The following is a 20,208-nucleotide window of genomic DNA, read 5'->3' on the forward strand; positions in this document are numbered from 1 at the left end:
GGGAACGTATTAGTTAGGGTCCAGGCAGGAGACAGAAAACACACAATAATTTGAACAGGGAAAATTCTAGTGTAAAGCATTATGAACAGAGAATTAAAATAATGGGAATTCCTTGTGAGCGTTAAAAACTAGAATTCTAAAGCATAAAGGAATAGCAGAAATATAAAGAACAACCACTACCCTTGGGTTGAGGTAAGTACCCAACATAAGCCCTCCTCCCTCCAGGGCTGACCCGCAGATGTCACTGGGAAAGGCCTGGCCTTGGCCACTGGATGGGGGAGAAGGTGCTAAGATGCCTTGATGGTGAGGTTTGCTGGAAATCTTCCCTCTAGGGAAGGTCATCCACTGGCAGGTGCCAAAAGTCAGGAATCACTTGGTGTTCTGGGACCAGAAGCTAAGAGACACACTCTCAGAAGTGTAGTGGACTTCTGTGTGTGGGTCAGGCCGGGTGGCTTCACGGGTCAGCTGTGCGGGATGAAGGGGAGGTGGCCAGCCTCTGATGGCCAGTCCTGTAGAGCCCTTGGTGCGCCCAGGGCTGAGGAAAGGGTGCACAGAACAGCATTCCCCTGGGCTGGGCCCTGGCCTGCAAGGTCTGAAATGCATACACCTGTGCCTCTTTGACCTAGTGTGGCACTGAGGAAATTGGCGGTACTTACGCTTGTCGCAGTGGGGGCCGGTGTATGCAGAGTAGCACTCGCAGGTTCCATTGCCGTCGAGTCCGCTGTTGCACACTCCATGCACACAGCTGCACACTGCAGACAGGAAATGGGGGTTTTTCAGTACCTGACACAGACATCGCCCAAAGATTCTGGGTGGATAACATCTTCAGATAGTGTTTATTGAGAATCTGCACGATGACGCAGGAAAAACCATAGGTGTGAGGTCCTAGAGACCCTGGCTTAATCTGGACTTCATTTTCTTTTTAATAGCTTCAATTTAGTTATGTACAACATGTAGATCAGTGGTTCCCAAACTTATTTGGCCTACCGCCCCCTTTCCAGAAAAAATATTACTCAGCCCCTGGAAATTAATTTTTTTAAAATTTTAATAGCAGTTACTCATCGCCCCCAAATGCCCCTGTGGCCATCACCGCCCCCCCCCCCATCGCTGCAGCGCCCACCGGGGGGCGGTAGCGCCCACTTTGGGAATCACTGATGTAGATAATGATGTCTACATCATGGGATTTCTATAGACACACCTACTTAAAAAACCTAACCAAAAACCTGACCAAATACTGGAAAAGCAAAGATTAACAAGCACTAAATCCTTTGTACTGTTGTTGTGTGTCTTACCTTGATCCCTTGCTCTTATCTCCACTGGAATTGCCCTCATTTAGGGCCTTACCATATTTTGCCTGGACTATTGCAGTAGCATTTTAACTGAATTCACAGTCCAATCTCTCATCTCTCCATTCCATCGATTGTATTTGATCAATAATGATATCATGATGATTTTCTCCAAAATATCTCAGTGACTCCCAATTGCTAACCAAATGATATCTAAATTCCTCTGCCAAACAAGGCTTTCTCCAATCTGACTTCAACCTCTTTAATTTTTCATTTTCATCTTCCATCACTTTATTTTAGACATATTAGCACATGGGATAACTCAGTAGTTGACCTTCCTTCCTAAAAACGTGTGTTGAGTACCTATTATGTTCAGGGTGCTGTGTGCAGGATGAATGACCCAAAGTCCCTGCCCTCGAAGAGCTCACCGTGTAAGGGCAGAAGAATAGCCTAGCACAGTGCAGGTGGTAAGTGCTCTGACATGATAGGTCAATGGCAATAGGAGTTGCCAGGGAAGAGATGGAGGGGCGGCCTAGGGAAGGTGGTGCCTGGAAGAATCAGGACCTGCATCCTGTGCCGTCCCACCTCCATGCCCCTGTCTCCAACTGTGCTCCCTCCCACATGCCCACGGAAATCCTCCTCATCCTCCAAGGCCAACCGAGGCCCCCACCTCTGCGGTGCCATCTCAGAGCTCCCCCAGCAGAATCTGTGCTCTGGGGCCAGCCGCATGTTCTTTGTGTCCACGATCGCGTCCGACTACAACTGTTAATTTTGTTTATGCTGGCGAGCCAAAGGCCACCAGGAACACGCCACTGGTCACACCAAGTCAGCTGCAAGGGCAGCGGCCACTGGAGAGAGAGTGGGAGCCTCTTGCGTTGCCGGGACAGGCAGCTGCTGGATGATTCTCCTGACTGCCTACTGACACGGTGTCTTCTCTGTTCAGACATGGTTACGCAGTGGCCTGGTTTCTGTCTTGTTTCACATGGAGGCAGCGAATTTCTGATGGTGATATTCTGTGGAATTGCTCATGCTCAGCGGGCGACACCACAGCCGGGCTGGGATCCATGAGGCTGTCGGGGCTGCTTTCCTCTGTCTCCATCTGCATATTTCTCTCCCCTGTTAGATTGGAGCCCCGTGGAAGACCTTTCCCTGCCTGCGCTTCCCCATAACATCTTTCCCAGAGCTCATGGCCATGCCAACAACCGCACAGCTAAAATTTCCATCGAGACAGCATCCTGCAGGGCCAGGAATGGGGTGAGGAGAGTGAGGCAGGTACAGGGTGAGGAGGGTGAGGAGGGTGAGGAGGGTGAGGAGGGTGAGGCAGGTGCAGGGTGGGGAGGGTGTGCTCTGAGTGTTGTCATGTGGCATGGAGGAGGGTGAGGGGGTGGAAGGGGGCAGTTAAGTGGGACTCAGCGCCTGCTTCCAATTTAGATGCTCCCTGCAAGGGCTGTCCTTGTCGCTTAGTCCTCCCCCCGCTCCCTGGGGCTGGCTGGTGTGAGCCCAGGAATCTGGCACCAGCCTCTCCCCGTGTTCTGGCTTCCAGTGCAGCCTCTGTCCTGGGTTAACTGGCCTGGTACAGCTCCGGGAGCTCCTGACATGCACTGCAGGGCTGCCAGCCTCTGCCAAGAAAGTGTCCCAGATGCCATTTAAAGAGCCCCTGGTATTTGTTGCCAATCTCTAGAGACACTTGGAGCTTGGGGTGTGTGACTTTGAAGTGGTTAAAGCCACAGCCATTTGGGTCAGAGGGACACTGCACAAAGCCCCCCGTGCTGGGCTCCTTGGCAGAGTGAGCTGCTCCCTCCCCTGTGTTTGCAGCACCTCCTGGTGCTGTGCACACGGGACCATAATTGTCACCCGTGTTTCCAGCTCCTTGGGGGTGGGGACTTAATCTCTCCCTTTTTTGGATCCCCGTCCCCTGTCAGGGGCCTAATGTTGGGTGCTTGCCAGGGGCAGAATGGTGCAGGGCTGGGCACCCACACACTGGAGTCAGCCACCTGGGTGCTGCCTCTGGCCCTATAATCGTTGTGTGACCTTGAGAAACCTCTCTGCTTCTTCATTCATAAAAGGAGGAACCCGGCTTGGAGAGTTGCTGTGAGCATCCAAAGAGATCACGTAGGTCAGGCCTCTTCCCACGCAGCCTGGCTCACAGCAGGCACTCAGCAAATGCCAGCTACTGTCATTAACAAGACGTGATTGTGGGACTGACTTGGGGGTCACGTCAGAGAAAGTGGGCTTTGCCTTCTGCCCCAGCCAGGAGCGAGGCCCTGAGTGGGCAGGGCCTTGGCGACAGAGATGAACACCCTCGCTGATGCAGCTCTAAATCACGTCTGAGTGAATCAGCGGGCCGGTAGGAGGCTGCTCCTGCAGCAGGTTAAAGCCGGCGTTAAAAATAAACAGCAGCTAATAGAACTGTCCTACTTCCAGCAGCCGGGCCTCCTCCGAGAGACCAACGCCTCCTGGATGCAACAACACTGGCACCCAGTGGATGCCCGGCTGAAGAGGTTTGCAAGTTCCCCTAGTCCTTGCCAATGGGAAGTGACCAGCCACCACTGAGCCATTCATTCATTCATTCATTCATTCATTCCTAGGTGAATAAGTGTTCCCCTTACTGTTGTATTGCTTTTGTCCTCGCTTAATACTTGCTTTTGTTGATTGAGCCCTTATGCTATGGTGCTATGAGCTTTGCTATGTTGCCAACCCTGTGGAGCAGGTATTCTTATTCCCACTTCATAGGTGAGGAAGGCCCAGAGAGGTTAAATAGCTTGTCCCAGGTCACACAGTAGCGGATTTCAAACTCGGGCCAGTTTGATTTCAAAGCCTGTTCTGGAGCTGAGCTCTCCAATGTGGTAGCCACCAGCCACGTGTGGCTATTTAAACTTAAACTAAGTGACATGAACTAAAATGTAGGGTTCAGCATCTCAGATGCACCAGCCCAATCTCAGGTCCCCAATGGCCACCTGTGACCAGGTGCGCCGTGGGACAGCCCAGACAGAACAGTTTCATCGCCACCTGAAGTTCTCCTGGAACCCAGGGTTTGGAATTTCTCTCCTGACTCTCAGTTTAGGTTTCCAGTTTTCTTAACTGTGGGGCCATGGCTGTGCCCTCTCTTTAGTCCAAGGCTTGAACCTGTACAAAACACTGTAGCCATGCCCCACACTTAACAACTTAGGTTTCTAAACCAACTCTCTCCCTTTCACGTGCCCTTTCTCCATGACACCAATAAGCGTGAAGAAATGCCCCTTTATTTAGGAATGTTTGGGAGCTCCATGCATATCTGCGCTCATTGGTAGCCAAGATCATTTCTTGGAGGCAATATGGACTCTTCTTCTTTCTGAATTTTCATCCCAAAGCAATGACTCGGCTTTCTTGGGAAGCAAGCAATGCTAGATGCTGCCTTTCTTCCTTCCCATCTCAATATTTATTTAAAACATGCGATTTAAATTCTTTTATTATGGTAGGGGAGGGCTAATTTAGGAAGTAGGTTATTTCTAAACAGTTGATTGATTATATTTTAATGCTATTTAATATAATGTATAATCTTAAAAATATACAGATGAAGGAAGTCCTAAGATCGGGGGCCACTGGAGAATAATAGGTAATAATCGCTAACATTTATCATGCACTGATTACCTCATTAAATCCTCATAATAATCTGAAAGAAGGCAATATTATTTCTGTTTTTACAGATGAAGGCATAGAGAGAATGTTCTTATAAACTTAAAGTTCCCACAATTAGCAGCTTCAGGGCTGAAACCCAGTTTGAGTCTAAAGTTGGAGCTCTATATGCTGCCTCTCAAAGCCACAGTTCTGAGTCAGGACAGCATGGCTGGAGTAAATCAGGCTATTTATTCATTCATTCACTCACTCACTCACTCACTCACTCACTCATTCACTTAACCAACAAAAGTGGGATGTATGTCTACCATGCAGATAGCACTGTGGAAGGTACTGCAGATAAAGAGGTATAACAGTGTCTTCCTTCAAAGAACCCAGGGATTATTAGAATGAGACAGTGTCTCTGTATTGCAATTAAACTTATTCCAGAGTGTGCACACTTATGAGGGTAGGATGTCTCTCTCTCTCTCTCTCTCTCTGTATGTGTGTGTGTGTAGATTTTCTTCAAGAAAATTTGAACCAATGCAGTATCTACTGAATTTGATTTTTCCATAAAAGTCAGAACCAAGGTGGTGTTGGAGAAAGGCCACAGGATATATCCTTTCTGGGTGACTATGGATCTGGGAGACACTGTCTCTGCCATGCCCACATTCTCTAGGCCTTACCAATTGTGTGCATTACAGCTGACTTCCAGCATCCTGCACAGGCTTCCTGGGAAGGTTTCTCCACCTGAATGCTCATTGGGTGCTGGGAGTGCAGGGAATTAACAATTCCCCCAGCCCATGACTGCATGTATTAACTTACTATTGCTGCTGCAACAAAATACCCCAAACCTAGTGTCTTAAAACAACAAAAATTTATTGCCTTGCATTTCTGGAGGTCAGACATCCAAAATTATTATACTAAAGTCAAGGTGGCAGGGTTTTGCTCCTTCCTGGAGGGGGAAAAATGTTTGCTTCACTTTTCTAGCTTCTAGAGGCTGTCCGCATTGCTTGGCTCCTGGCCCCCTTCCACCTTCAAAGCCAGAAAGAGCTGGTGGAGTCTTTCTCACATCTCATCACTGTGTCCCTCCTCCACGTTTAAGACCCTATGATTGCACTGGGCCCACCTGGACAATCCAGGACATCCTCCCCTTTTCAAATCAGCTACTTAGCAACCTTAATTTCACCTGCTACCGTAATTCCCCCCTTGCCATATAAGGTAATATAGTCTCAGGTCCAAGGGATGAGGATATGGACATATTTTTTTGGGGGGTGGTGGTCTTTATTCTGCCTAGCTCACTGTGACTCCCTTTCCCCTCAGGTGAGATAACTTCGAGGTGAGTATTCAACCATGACTCCAAGAGTCCCCAGTCCAGGGCATTAAGCTCCGATCATCACACTGCTCTCTGTCTTGACAGCCCACCTTTATTGCCTCTATGTCACTTTCTTAGTGTTTCTGCCATCACCTCCTAAATATGCTACTTGTATTGGAATCCTTGTTTCAGGGTCTACTTCTGGGGGAAAGAAGGAACCAAAAATAAAAGACTAGACCCATGGTTGGCAAACTGTGGCTCGCGAGCCACATGTGGCTCGCGAGCCACATGTGGCTCGCGAGCCACATGTGGCTCGCGAGCCGCAGTTTGCTGACCACTGGACTAGACCAATCAGTGTCAGGTTTGTTTGTTTGTTTACCCTGAAAAATGGAGCCAACCATCTCTGCTCACCTCGGGTATTTCTTTGTGAACTCCCAAAAGGAAGGGACAGACCAGAATGTGGTGGGATCTCTGGTGGAAGTCAAGGCCCCCGAGGAGAAGGTCAACGCTGAGACCAGGATCTGGATAGAGCTCAGGGAGAAGCTGGACAGGCAAAGAGAAGGGGATGTCTGATCCTGGAGTCTGGAGAGATGGAGTTGTGTGCCCCCAAGTTTGCCAGAAAGCATTACTGGTGAGTAGCTGACTGCAAGTGCTAAAACCACAGAAAACTCTTCTTTTCCCAACACTGCATTCTATCAGATTTGTTACTAAGTCTTTGCTTTGCCTTTGCAGACTTGGTTATACATAACTGTTCAGTGTTTTCCCTCCAAGGATCGTCTTTCTGAGGTCTGTAGCTGTTTGACATTCTATGTGTCCAAATGCATGAGACTACAGAAGAATCAGACATACCTCCTGTACAGTTGGGTCCAAATATGTTGTCATCAGCACAGGTTTCACAGGCTGTTCCACCAAACCCTTCCTGCAAAATACCCCAGGGAGATGACGTTAGACCCAATGTGATCGGCGTTACCCAGGAAGCCCTGGGCTTCTCACTGGTGGTGTGGTCTGTGCTTATTTCTCAAAAATATCCTCCCTGTGCCTATTCTGAAGCTCCTTCTTTGTGTTTTTCCTTTATTCTTTGCTGTTTTTGTGTTATAAGGGAACCTCAATCCCTGCATCATTGTTTTTACAGCGAGTCCCGAAGAAAGCTGCTTTGTCAATCCAAAGATATAAATAGAAAGCAAGTGATGACAGCGCCATCATAATTTCACCCAAGGGGAAACGAAAACTCTTTCAGTTGCATTTCTGAAGTCAGCCCAGCTCATTCATTTTCAGGATTTCTCTGTGTTTCAACCAAAGGCTTGAAACTTGCAAAACGTCATTTTCATGGGATACCAAAGAAATTCTTCAATGGCAGACCCTGTGCTTGACAACTGGTGGTGTGGACAGCACCGAGAGCTAAGAGTGGTGGTAACAACAATTTCTATAGCCCTGTACAGCTTCACAAAGTGTCACATCTATGACCTTATTTCACTTTTCATCAAATGTAATCACACAGGATGACTATCAAACCCATTTTATAGATGGACACACTCAAGGCTGAGCAGTTAACTGATTCACTCCAAGGCCCCCAGCCTCTGATAAGTCATTTTGTTGCAGATTGTCTACTCTTTTTACTAGTATCGCTTCTTAGAGACTCCACTGTGTGTGTGTGTGTGTATGTGTGTGTGTGTGTGTGTGTGTGTGTGTGTGTGTGTGTGTGTGTTTGAGGAGGGACAAAGTTAAGGAGAAGGGGCAGAGTCAGGGAGACGAACACGTTTCGGAACTTACTTGGCATGAGCAGCTTCCGTTTCCTTCCATGCCTTCATCACAGCTGCCCCTGCCGCTGCAGGGCGACCTGGCTCCTCCTGGGCACTCTAGGGAAGCAAAGGGCTCAGGTTCATTCATTTTGATGGCGCACAGACATTCTGCAAGGATGCGTTCAGCACCTACTATGTGCCAGTTAGTGTGCTAGTTGCCAGGGGGACAGAAAGAACTGAAGACTCTGCTGGCGTCACCTGGGGTTACCCAGAGGAGGCCAGCAGATCACAGTGTCATCTGGGACTGTCATAAAAGACATTCTCAGCAGCCACACTCGACAGAGAGATTAGACTTTGCTATGAGGGCACATTTCTGATGCATTGTGAGGCTCGGGAGCTGATAAGGCTATTTTAGGTCATTATCACATTTCCCTTTGCTCCCTGCTACTCTGGTGGTCCTTGCATTGTGACTTCCCCCATGCAGGAGGCTTACCCGTTATAAGCTGTCAGCAAATCATCGGCTGTCTGTTTCTTTAGAGGAAGATAATGAACTTCCTGCCAGTAAGAGGCCAAGGATCTCCCTGTAACTTTATCTCCCAAGGTGCCTCCTCCATGTCACTACCTTTGTTTAAAAGCTTGGCTCACAGCCCAGCCAGCATGGCTCAGTGGTTGTGCATTGGCCTATGAACCAGGAGGTCACAGATCGATTCCCGGTCAGAGCACATGCCCAGGTTGAGGCTCAATCCCCAGTGTGGGGCGTGCAGGAGGCAGCCGATCAATGATTTTCTCTCATCATTGATGTTTCTATCTCTCTCTTCCTCTCCCTTCCTCTCAGAAATCAATAAAAATATATTAGAAAAAATAAAAGCTTGGCTTACAGCTAGGCAGAGAATATGTGCTGGTATTGCATTGATAGCTCTGGTTGGAACTGTCTGTATGGGAAACTGATATAAAATAGGTTCCTCATGTAAACTCAGCATTATTTGTCACTCAAAGCCAAAGAAGGGCATGCCTAAAAGAGTGGTTTCAAATCCACACAGTCTGTTATTTGCAACCTGTGCAGTGAATGGCAAAGAACATACAAAGGGAAAAAAATGGCAAAGAACATACAACAGAAAAAATGCAAATAATGATACAAATGGCAAAGAACATACAACAGGAAACAAATGCAAATGACGATACAAAAAACAAATATGCATAATTCAATGACATTGACCTCAGAAAGAAGAGTCAAGGTCATTTCCCTTTGAAATAGATTGTTTTGCCACATTCTTTTCCCATTACTTTGAGTTGTAGCACAAATCTATTAACATTGATGGTGAAATAAAGAGAACTGGCATGTTCAAATAACTCATAAAGCATGAGCAGGCAAACGGGACAACCAAATAGAAAATGTATTTTATCTCAAATAGAAATTGGTTGTTTAAGTGTATTAAGTTTCAAGGTTAAAAACATGTTTTCTGGCTAATGAGAAAAGACTTTCATATGCAGATCTGATAAATCAGTACAAGTTTCAATGAGGGAGAAGCACATGAAATATGGGTAGAAACACCTTTGTTATGTCAGGATGACATATATTTTTTTTCCTCAAGTGAGAATTCATGCCTTCTTTTTCTTTCTTTTTTTTTTTTGGTGGGGTCTATTAAGATGTTTATTAGAGTTTCATTTAACAAAGGGAATATTGGAAATAACTTAAATGTTCCAAATAATGCATTTGTGAACTAAATGATAGAACATTTAGCACACACACACATCCAATGAAACATTTACTGAAGAGTTGTTCAAAAAAGTGTCACTAAATCATTTTTATTGGCATAGAAAATTTCCACAGTACACCGTTAAGTGAAAATGACAAATTACCAAAAGCTATGTTAGAAGTATGATATTTTAAATAAAAGCAATGGGTAGGTACACAAATTTTTGTATTTCAAACAAATAATAGCAAAAGGTAATGATGATAGTAATAATAACAACAGTTAATAGCAGTAGCTTCATTTTCTCTTTTTTGTCTTCACAAAAAATCATGCTGATTATCATTTCCAATATGCAGGCTATAAAAGTGAGCCCTAGTTTGGTAAAGTCAATTGATCAAGAGTAATGGAGTGTATACGTTGTTGAGCAGGTGTTAAATCCAGATCTCTGGCCTCCGAACCACAACTGTATATTACTCTATAAGTTCATCAACATTTTAATAGCAGATATCTTTGGAAGCTTATTGATGTTTATTTTCTTTATTTTACTTATTAATGCCACCTAATTTTCTTTAGCAGACACATATTACTTCTGAAGAATAAACATTTTAATAATGTTTATTTTTCAACAATTACAGCTGATGTACAATATTAGTTTCAGGTGTACATCCTGGTGATTAGACACTTCCATAATTTATGAAGTGATCACCCCCAATAAGCCTCACACCCATCTCACACCAGGCATTGCTATTGCAACATTATGGACTATATTCCCTATGCTGTAATTTTGGAAGAGGATGAGTAATGTTTTTTCATTGTGCTTTTCTGCGTTTTCCATGTTTTCAGAATGGATCACAGAGTTATGCTCTAACTTGAAAGAGGAACTTAAATAATTTAAAAAGCAACCCAGAGGCGTTGAGTATGGATGCATTTCTCAGTGCGTGAAAGAGGAATTGGTGCTGCTCTTGCCTTGAAGTGAAGGCCATTTCAGAGCCCGCACTGCCTCGAAAAGAAGGATGGGTGCGTGCCAGCAGCTCCGCGTGGCCTTCTCCTTGCGGAAATGTGAAATGACAGGCAAGATCTCTTGCTATCACCACAGAATGTGGGGGAGAGGTGAAAGCCACAGCCCAGCAGAGGACTTATCTCTTTCCCAAACGAAAGGAAGGAAGCCCTCGGAGACACTGAGTATGTTCGGAAGATGAAGATAAAGGAGAGCACACTTTTGCCCCAACGAGAGGCCAGCAGAAAGAACGTCCACGCCTTGGTTTCCACAGGTTTTGCTGCAATGGCCTCGAGACCTACCAGAGGAAAATGCCCGAATGTCCAAGGAACCCCCTAAGACTCCTTCGATCCTAGGTGTGAGCTCTGCCACGTGTGCACGTAGCACAGTGTGATGGCATGAGAGATTGGAGTCCCGTTTGCCTGCTCATGCTTTATGAGTTACCCAGTGTTTAGAAAGGCCTCGGAGAAAGAGTGCCGTTTCATTTGCCTTTTGTTATCAGAGGCCTATTTTGACCATGATTCACTCATTCATTGATTCATACAACTTTTTAAAAGTGTCTTCGTAGTGTCGTGCACTTTGCCTAGTGCTTCCACCTGTACCGATGTTTTAAAGCCTCGACTATATTTTTGTAAAGTAGGACTTTTTACCCCCTTTGACAGCTAAAAAGACTGGAGCCTATGCAGAAAATAACTTTCCCAAAGCAGTAACGATGGAATTGGATTCAAACTTAAAACCAGGAGTGCCTTTGCTCTCCTGGCTGTGGTCTGTCATGCATTATGTTGAACATGCTGACGTCTATTACTGTATCTTGGACAAAGCCTTTTCTTGTCTTCGGTATGTCTGATGAATAGCGTAGCACCAGATTAGTTTTTGTGGGTTAGAGAGAGAAAAGCAAACCTAAGAGTTCTTTCCAGTATATCAGGATGTCTATAAGGACGGGATGTGATATGACCACATTTGATACCAAAAAAGTTCTTGAAATCTGGAAGTCTGGGCTAATCTCTTGATTCCGATGTAATAATCTCTTAGAAACACACTGTGCTGATATGCTGGGGTGACACTGAGAGCAGAGCAGTTAACAGAGAGAAGGGCCAGGAGATCCTAAACCCCATCTTTCTCTCTCCCTGGCAAGTTTGGTGCCAGTAGTTCTGAACTTGAACTTGCTTGATCAGTTAAAAGCCCAAAGGAAACTGGCAAGAGATCATCTTCAATATCTGATTCCTCATATGCAAAATGGAGATTAAAATGTCTAACTCCAGGATTTGTTTTAAGAATGAAATCAGATAATATCGGCCATGGATTTCTCTAGCAACTAATGTCAGCAACGCTGAGTAAATGGAAGCTATTCTTCATTTGTTAAAAAAAACACACCAGAGACAACGTTATGTGTAGAATAGGGCGTAACTATTTAGAAGCCATATGGAATACAAAACCAGAGAAATAAGCCAAAATATTTAGGGTCTCATATGTGTGACATAACACAAGTTGCTATTTTTCTTTCTTTGTTCTTTTCCTTATAAACTGTATACAATTTGCTTATATCATTATTATTAGTTTTTTTTGTTGTTAATCTTCACTGGAAGATACATTTTTCCATTGATTTTTTTTTTTAAAGAGAGAGTGGAAGGGAGGGAGGGAGGCGGAGAGAGAGAGAAATATCGATATGAAAAAGACACATTGACCCGACTGAGGCTGGACATCCAATTACAAGCAACCCAGGTATGTGCCCTTGACCAGGCATCAAACCTCAACCCTTTCAAGAGTGAGCGGACGCTTTAACCACTGAGCAACACCAGCCAGGTCTGTTTATATTATTTTAACCAGGAAAAGAAGAACAACTAAAGAGAACTAATCTCTCCCCTTATGTGTATACTTGAGGAGATGTTTTCAGTACATTTTAGAAGATGTAAAGCAAATGGTAAAGTCATGAATTAAAATGCCTTATTTTTTACTATCCAAGAAAAAAAGGGATCTCAAATACTTTGCATGTCATAGCAAGGATGCAGTCACTACTTGAGTGTAAACATCTATAATCAGAACAGAAGTTCCATTTCAGCTCATAAGTGCTGTGCTTGACCACAGGAGAGTCTAACTGTACTATTGACTCCGACTTGGCTGGTAGTGTTTCTTACAGTGGAACATGGTCATTACAGAGTTTGCTAGTCCATCCTAAAACTTAAATTTTTAGAAGACTGAATGATTATTTTGGTTGCCAACCAATAACTATAGTCTTTGAGATGTTGTCATTAAACTTCTTACAGTAAATTTGAGATCATAAGAACCCAGCATTCTTACTTCCTCTCTATGGTCAGTGACCTTTTTTTGTAAGAACAGGTAGCCTTTCCCCTGTCCCTTTTGCTGAATTGTAAAGGAATTCCCTTAAAGACAGATCTCTGACTGGAGGAAAGCAGATTACTTTAGAAAAGCTGAGAGGGCAAGAACAATTTTCTACCTCCTGACAGAAATGCGCCTTTCCAGAAAAAGGTGCTGACATTCTCCTTTTACCGGGTTTCCTTCCTTTCAATTTTCCATCAAATGGGACACTGAGAAGCAAGTATCCAAATCCAAGAAGGGTGTTTGTCACTTACCCATGCAGTCTGGGCCCCAGTGGCCTGGGCAGCACTGAGGCTGTAGGTAGTCCTTCCTACAGATGTGGCGGCATCCAGGGAGAGACAGCGAGTATGATCTGACCACAAAGGTATACCTTCAAGGGTAAAGAGGAACATACCCATCATCAGAGCAACTCAGGGAGTTGGATGGCCCTAGAATTTTTTTTAGGTCTTTGGGCTTGCCTAGATTAAAAAAAGAATATCTATCTATCTCTCTCTCTCTCTATCTATCATCTATCTATCTATCTATCTATCTATCTATCTATCTATCTATCTATCTATCACATTTTACTGTCTAGATAGAAAAAATGTAATCATGGTTAATCTTTAATTGTAAGTAATGAATGAAAAACATCAGGGCCCAATGAAAATAGGGGTGAAATATCTCGCATGATGTCGGAGTGAAGTTAGTAGATGGGAAAAATGATGTTAAGTTCTAGGCACATGCTGGTAGTGGACTTCAAACTTATCACTGGGTGTCCCAGCAGCCAATGAAAGAAGAGAAAGAGCATGAGTGATGTGGTGCACAGGGTCTGTGGGTTTAAATCAAACCGACTGCTCAGGACACCATAGATGTAGAAATTCCTGTGAGAGGCGGTGTAATGTAATGAGCAGCATTTGCCACAGTTTCCTTGAGGGAGATATAATGAGTTCCCTGGAACAGTTTTTGTACGGTCTGAGGTACAGTTCTGGAATAGCAATTCTATGGAGGCTAATCACCAATGTCTATTTGTAGGGATCTCTGCATGGATGGCTTATTACAGGATTTGACTTGACTCTGGTGTTTAGAGGTTATCTTCCATGAACATTGTTTCTTTCACCTGGGCTGTTACTAATGCTGTGCCCATGAGTTCTAGGTTGTTCTCCTAAACCAGTGCCAGTGATGCAGCTGATTAACCACAGAGTTACTGGCTTTAGGGGCAGTTGGGCTGGAGATAGAGTTGACAATCTCTTTGAAAGGGTGGAATACTGGCAGGGACATCTCTTTATAAAGATGGCAAAAAAGGAGAGCCAAGTGCAGAGCCAAATGGCCCCTCAAGAACCAACCTTGGGTTTGTTCCAGTATAAATGAATGACAAATCAAAATCTTCAATTCTAGCCCAGCTGGTGTGGCTCAGTGGTTAAGCATCGACCAGTCTGATTCCTGGTCAGGGCACATGCCTGGGTTGCAAGTTTGATCCCTAGCAGGGGATGTGCAGAAGACAGCTGATAGATGATTCTCTCTTATCACTGATATTTCTATCTCTCTCTCCCTCTCCCTTCCTCTCTGAAATCAGTGAGAACATATTAAAAAATATTCACTTGTAAAACAGAGAGCATGAGTCCACTAACCTTATTCTCTCTCCCTCAACCCCCTCCTCTATGTGTTTGTGTGTGTTTAGGGTAGTGGAGTGGGACATAATCAAGTGCCAATCATGGCCATGAAAAAAAGTAACCAGTATAAAAATGTTCTCACTAAAGTTGCTTTATAATTTTAACCTTGAACCCTAAGTCTTTCAGACGTACTTTCTAAAAGGATCTAATTGGAAATGTGCACCCACTTTGGTAATTGAGTAGTCAACTGCCACATATGGTTGCTAACTCAATCCAGCTAATGTTGGGAAACTTCTGTTAAAAATGATGATTTGGGTTTAGAATGTAGTGCAGTCACATTAAGCAAACACAAATTTAAAATTTAACAGTTTTAAGGTTTCATTTAACCAAAAGTAAGACATAATACTAATTTTTCATCCCTCAATTAAAAATGAAACTCACTGAGGACTGTCTAAGCTTTAAATTAGTAGACGAAGCAAATAAAAAAATGTGTTTTCATTTGAGCTGCATGGCTGCAACTACTACCTGGTGAGTAGAACAGTTTGCTATCCTTTGCAAGGATTAACCTTGAACGATGAGAGTTTTGAATCATAAAAGGATTTCAGGCATACAGTGCTCACATAAACACAACAAAGCTGTAATTCATTGGCCTCCCTTATTGGGGTTCTAATTAGTATCAGGATCCATAGCTAGTTAGTGAGAGAGTCAGACCCAAGGCTTTTTAACATGCTCTGACTAGAACCCTTTCCAAGTGAAACAAAACCTAGATTTTCAAACTAAAGAAGGGCAAAAGAAAGAGAGAATATTTATGTGCAATATAATTTAGTATTAAAATGCAATCTATTTTTTAGACTCAAGGTCATAGTTGTGAGTTACCTAAGTTTGGGCTCAATGCGGCCTTAGAGAAAGAGAAAACCAGGGCAATGCTTCGCAGTGTTTGAGATGGGAGGTTTCTATTTGGATTCACAATCCCTTGAATTTCAAGACTGGAGCACAACTACTTTCTCATAATGAGTACCTGCAATCTCGAACCCCTATGGAGCCATTGGTAACCTTGGTGTAACCATCTGGGCAGTCAATTTCAAAGTTGAGCGGGCAGGATTGGCACTCAGTCCTCATGACAAGCAGAGACTTCTTATCGCATCTTTTTGTCTGTGAGAGCATAAAAACAAAACAAAACATTAACTTCCATTAGCCGAGCCTTGCTTGGCCAATCTTCTCCATTGACTTTACATCAGTGGAATCACAAGGAGGGTTATAAGGTTGATTAGTAGTGCCTGGCAGGCTGCTTTTAATCTTATCTAGAAAGAGTGCTGGGATTGACAAGCAATGTCTGCCTGGCTGTGCAAGGGCTGCTTATACCACGCGTTTGCCATCCCTGCTCTAAACTATGGAGTCCAGCAAGGTAAGGTAACTTCATGACATACACTTCTCCAAATTGGAAACCTGAAATATATTGTAGAGTACTCTTTTCTTTAAAAAAACCCCAACATTTATCTTTATTGTTGAAAGTATTACAGATGTCTCCCTTTTCCTTACATTGACCCCTACTAGCCCTCAGCCGCCCCCCTCCCCAGACCCCCGGCCTTCATCACACTATTGTCTGTATCCATTGGCTATGCATATACAGTGGGGCCTTGACTTACGAGGGTCCCGACTAATGAGTTTTTTGAGATACCAGCTGTCTCTCAGCCGATTTTTTGCATTGAGTTGATAGAGTAATTTGAGTTAACGAGCTCCTTAACGAGCTCGGTCTTGGAACGAATTAAACTCCTAAGTCAACGTCCCACTGTATGCATGTAAGTTCTTCAGTTAGATTGGCAAATCTCAAGGATATCCTTTCAGCATGAATTCCACAGGAATAGGCTCGTCTGGATGCTAAATGCCGTGGAGCATACAGTGTCTTCTCCAAAGATATTTGTATTTGGATTACAACCTAGCTAGAATGTGGGCTCCGTGAGGGCGGCAATCTTTTTCTACTTTGTCCTCTGCTGCTTTGTCTGAAGCACCTAGAACAGTGTCTGGCACATAGTAACGCTCAGTAAATATTTGCCGATTGGCTTAATGAGTTGTAGGAAACCAGACAGGCATACCCAACACAGTGAGCGACACCAGGCAGCAGAGAACTGTTCTGCTGAATGATGCAGATCGACTTTGACCCTGAGGATCCCTCACTGCCCAGTGCTGGTGCTGATCCTCCCAAATGAATTTCCTCACCTGTTTCAAGTTTCCTTCATTTCCCCATCAAACTTCAATAGAAACAGCTTTATATAAGGAAAAGTGACAACTTGGGAGTCAAAGACCTAAACTTGGGAATCAGGCTCAACATCTTGCCAAGTGTCCAATCTAGAATGAATTTCTTCCTCTTTGCCATCCTCTATAAGAGGAATATCTTGATAGCCACTCTCTAGGACACACAAAACTTTACTAGAAAATGATGCACCACGTGCAAATTGCCTGGCCCTGTACTGGAGATCATAGGCAGTAAAGTGCTAATTTCTGTACCGCTTCTCTATCTCCACCTCTGCGTTTTGCCTGTTGCCTTTCCTGATAGGAATGTTCTTTCCCCTCTCTTTGGCTCCCCAAACCTCATATCTTCAAGGCCCTGTTTAACACCACCACAAAATGACACTCATCTCTCTTGCTCCTCTGTATGGTTGGCCAGTAGAACATATTTGTTGTCTTTGCTCTCCGTTTAAAAACCACCACTCTTACTTTTTCTTGTCATCCCAAGGGGCCCAGCTCTAGGTTAGGGGTCTTGGGAACATCATAACTACTTCTAAGTTTATTGACATCTGTAAAGGCTGCACCAGAAGAAACCTTACATTGACAGAGCAGTTCATGGTTATGCATACTCCCAAAGGCATCATTGTATTTGAACCCGACCACCCCAAAGGTAAGTATGGCAGGTGTCATCATCCTCATTTTAGAGAGGAGCAAACTGAGCTGAGGGGAGGACCAATGACCTGTCTCAAGCCACACTGGGAGTCAGTGGCTTTCTGATTCCTTGCTTGGCCATTTCTCTTCCCTGCACACTGTATAGTGGGTGGGTAGAAAAACAAAATCTCTGTGTTTTTCCTTTTTTTCTGGCTGGAATGGTATTTATGGAATAATAAAAACCACTCTTAGGTATACTTTCAATTAATCTCTATTAATGGTCACGATACTATTTTTTAAAGCAGAATTTTCTTTTACATTAGGGTTTTCCTTGTGGGTAAGCACATGGGGTGACATTACTTTGTCTTTTCTTAGTAGGCTAGCCTTAATATTCTCTTCTAAAAATTTTAAAAAAATTTATTGATCTGAGAAGGAGAGAGGGAGAGAGAGAGAGAGAGAGAGAGATCTTAGTAGGCTAGGGTTAATATTCTCTTCTAAAATTTTAAAAAAAATTTATTGATCTGAGAGAGAGAGAGAGAGATATTCATTGTTCCACTTATTTATGCATTTGTTGGTTGATTCTTGTATGTACCCTGACTGGAAATCCAACCTGCAACCTTGGTGTATCAGGACGATGCTCTAAACAACTCAGCACCTGACCAGGGCTGAATATTTTCTTTTCAAAAATCCCTTGTCCTTTTCAAATAGAATGGCTCATTCTACTTCTCATATGATCTCTTCTTGAAGAGTAAACTCAGCTTTAAGCATCAGTCAACACCTGATTTCTCCACGCATTCTGATGACAGTGATGGTGATGATGGTAATTTCTGCTGTGTGGACCACTGGCAAGGGAGAACCAAAGTGTTCAGGGTTGAAGAGCTAGTAAGCAGTGGAGCAGCCACTGATCCTCAGAAATATTTGTTAAACTCATGAAACCACAGTTCAAACTCGGAGAACTGGAGTGAGTAACCTTTATGCCATTTTCAATGTTTCCGTGAAAATATTAATAGAGTACAGCCAACTGAAGTAAAATTGGCGTTGATAAGAATTTTCCTGGCAGAGATGCAGAATCACATTTGTGTTTTATTATTCATAGAGCGGAAGTCGTATCTTGAGAAATGCATTTCAACTAAATCACTCGGGTTGACTCCCACATCCCCTCCTTCAGGTTGGCCTTGTTGCCAACCTGATATTGAACTTGTTCTAAGGCAGTGGTCGGCAAACTCATTAGTCAACAGAGCCAAATATCAACAGTACAACGATTGAAATTTCTTTTGAGAGCCAAATTTTTTAAACTTAAACTGTATAGGTAGGTACATTGTTATTAACTTAATTAGGGCACTCCTAAGGCTTAGGAAGAGCCACACTCAAGGGGCCAAAGAGCCACATGTGGCTCACGAGCCGCAGTTTGCCGACCACTGTTCGAAGGTGACAATGCATGGGATCTTGCTTGAGAGGCTGGTGTGCTGGTGTAAAAGTGCCCTGGGTACTTTTACTACAACTTGGGAAGGTAGAGGGTGAATACCTGATGCATTTTATAATACTGTATTTCTCAGCCAGATATCACTCAACCGGTAATTCCCCAGAACATCTCTCTACAGCCATTGTTATGTTCTACATTCAGTATGATGCAATGGGAAGTGAGTGATGAGATGATTAAAACAAACAAAACACACCTAGGATACCAAAATCCGCAATGAAACCAGGAATGTGAGCACTAAATTCTGAGAGTCCCAACAATGGCATTTTAGCACAGAAAGAACCAACTGGGTTGATGAAAGATGATGCATCTCCACTCATATCCTATTCTCCACAGCTTTCTCTTTATTTTAGGAAGCCCCCATAGCACTCTCTGCCCTGACAACCTAGTAAAGCAAACAGCTTTTGAACACACCCTGAAAATGAACCAATTAAAGAAATAGAAGTCTCGTCTTACCTGCTCTGTAGTTCCCGGTGGGGAGCAGAAATTTTGTACAACCAATCCAAGAAGGAAGGGGATTGAATTTCGTAGCATGGCGAGAAAATATTTGCTCCTTCTCTGTGCCAGGCCCCTGTCAGAGCTGTTTGCCTATTTTAACTTTGTCTGAAGAGCTCCCAGTGAATTCTTTCTCATTTCAGTGTCTGTTTTTAAATCCTTCCCTCTCCTTTCCCTGGGTTGAACCAGATGATATGTGAGACCTGCCTCTAGACAGGAAAAATGGCAAATCCAGGGGTTGCCGTGACATTGGCCACTCTCAACTGTATATATGCCCTGGCTGAATGACAGGATATCCTGAAGGGGCTGGAGCAGAAACACGATCCGAATCTTTGTGCCTGTGAAACTACCGGGAACAAGCTCCCGCCTCCCACTGCTCTGCCCATCCTGCCTCTGGTCCTGTCTATTGCTGGACCCAGAGACCCACCACCATTTCCACAGCCACACCATGGAAAACTGCAGGCCTTTCTGTCTGAATCCAAGCTGGCTGTCTGGCAGTGTTTGTGGGAGTGCCCATAAACGGGTAGAATATCCTGGAGGGAATGTTGCAGGAGCCCAGGTCCTTGACTTTGAAGACTAGTGGTTACTACACCCTGTGTGGTTGGCAAACTACTGCAAAGAAATGTCTCTTTGCTGATGCCAACAGTGGGTTTTGACTCATCCTTTCTCATCTTCCATGTCACTTCAGTAGCAAATGACGGAGCCTATAGGTCTCATCTTAGTCTGCAAGGCCCCTTTTCAAGGATCTAATGCCACCTCCTCTGGGCCTGACCCTCCAATAGCATCTTGGAGACCCTCCTAGCGT

The 20,208-nt window shown here is 44.1% G+C and overlaps 1 protein-coding gene across 1 annotated transcript in view; it reads right to left on the minus strand.

The window, feature by feature from the left end:
• STAB2 (stabilin 2) overlaps positions 1-19,633 on the minus strand; it is a 124,124-nt gene extending 104,491 nt beyond the window's left edge. Inside the window, exons 1-6 of the mRNA XM_005865248.2 lie at positions 19,365-19,633; positions 15,570-15,703; positions 13,217-13,332; positions 7,966-8,051; positions 7,045-7,114; positions 657-752 (exon numbers count right to left, since the gene is read on the minus strand). Coding sequence (XP_005865310.1) covers positions 657-752; positions 7,045-7,114; positions 7,966-8,051; positions 13,217-13,332; positions 15,570-15,703; positions 19,365-19,442 — 580 coding nt within the window. The 5' untranslated portion in view covers positions 19,443-19,633. The remainder of the gene's footprint in view (positions 1-656; positions 753-7,044; positions 7,115-7,965; positions 8,052-13,216; positions 13,333-15,569; positions 15,704-19,364) is intronic.
• Between the last annotated feature and the right edge of the window lie 575 nt (positions 19,634-20,208).

This window comes from Myotis brandtii, unplaced genomic scaffold (assembly GCF_000412655.1).
Source record: "Myotis brandtii unplaced genomic scaffold, ASM41265v1 scaffold1993, whole genome shotgun sequence".
In the NCBI taxonomy this organism is placed as follows: Eukaryota; Metazoa; Chordata; class Mammalia; order Chiroptera; family Vespertilionidae; genus Myotis; species Myotis brandtii.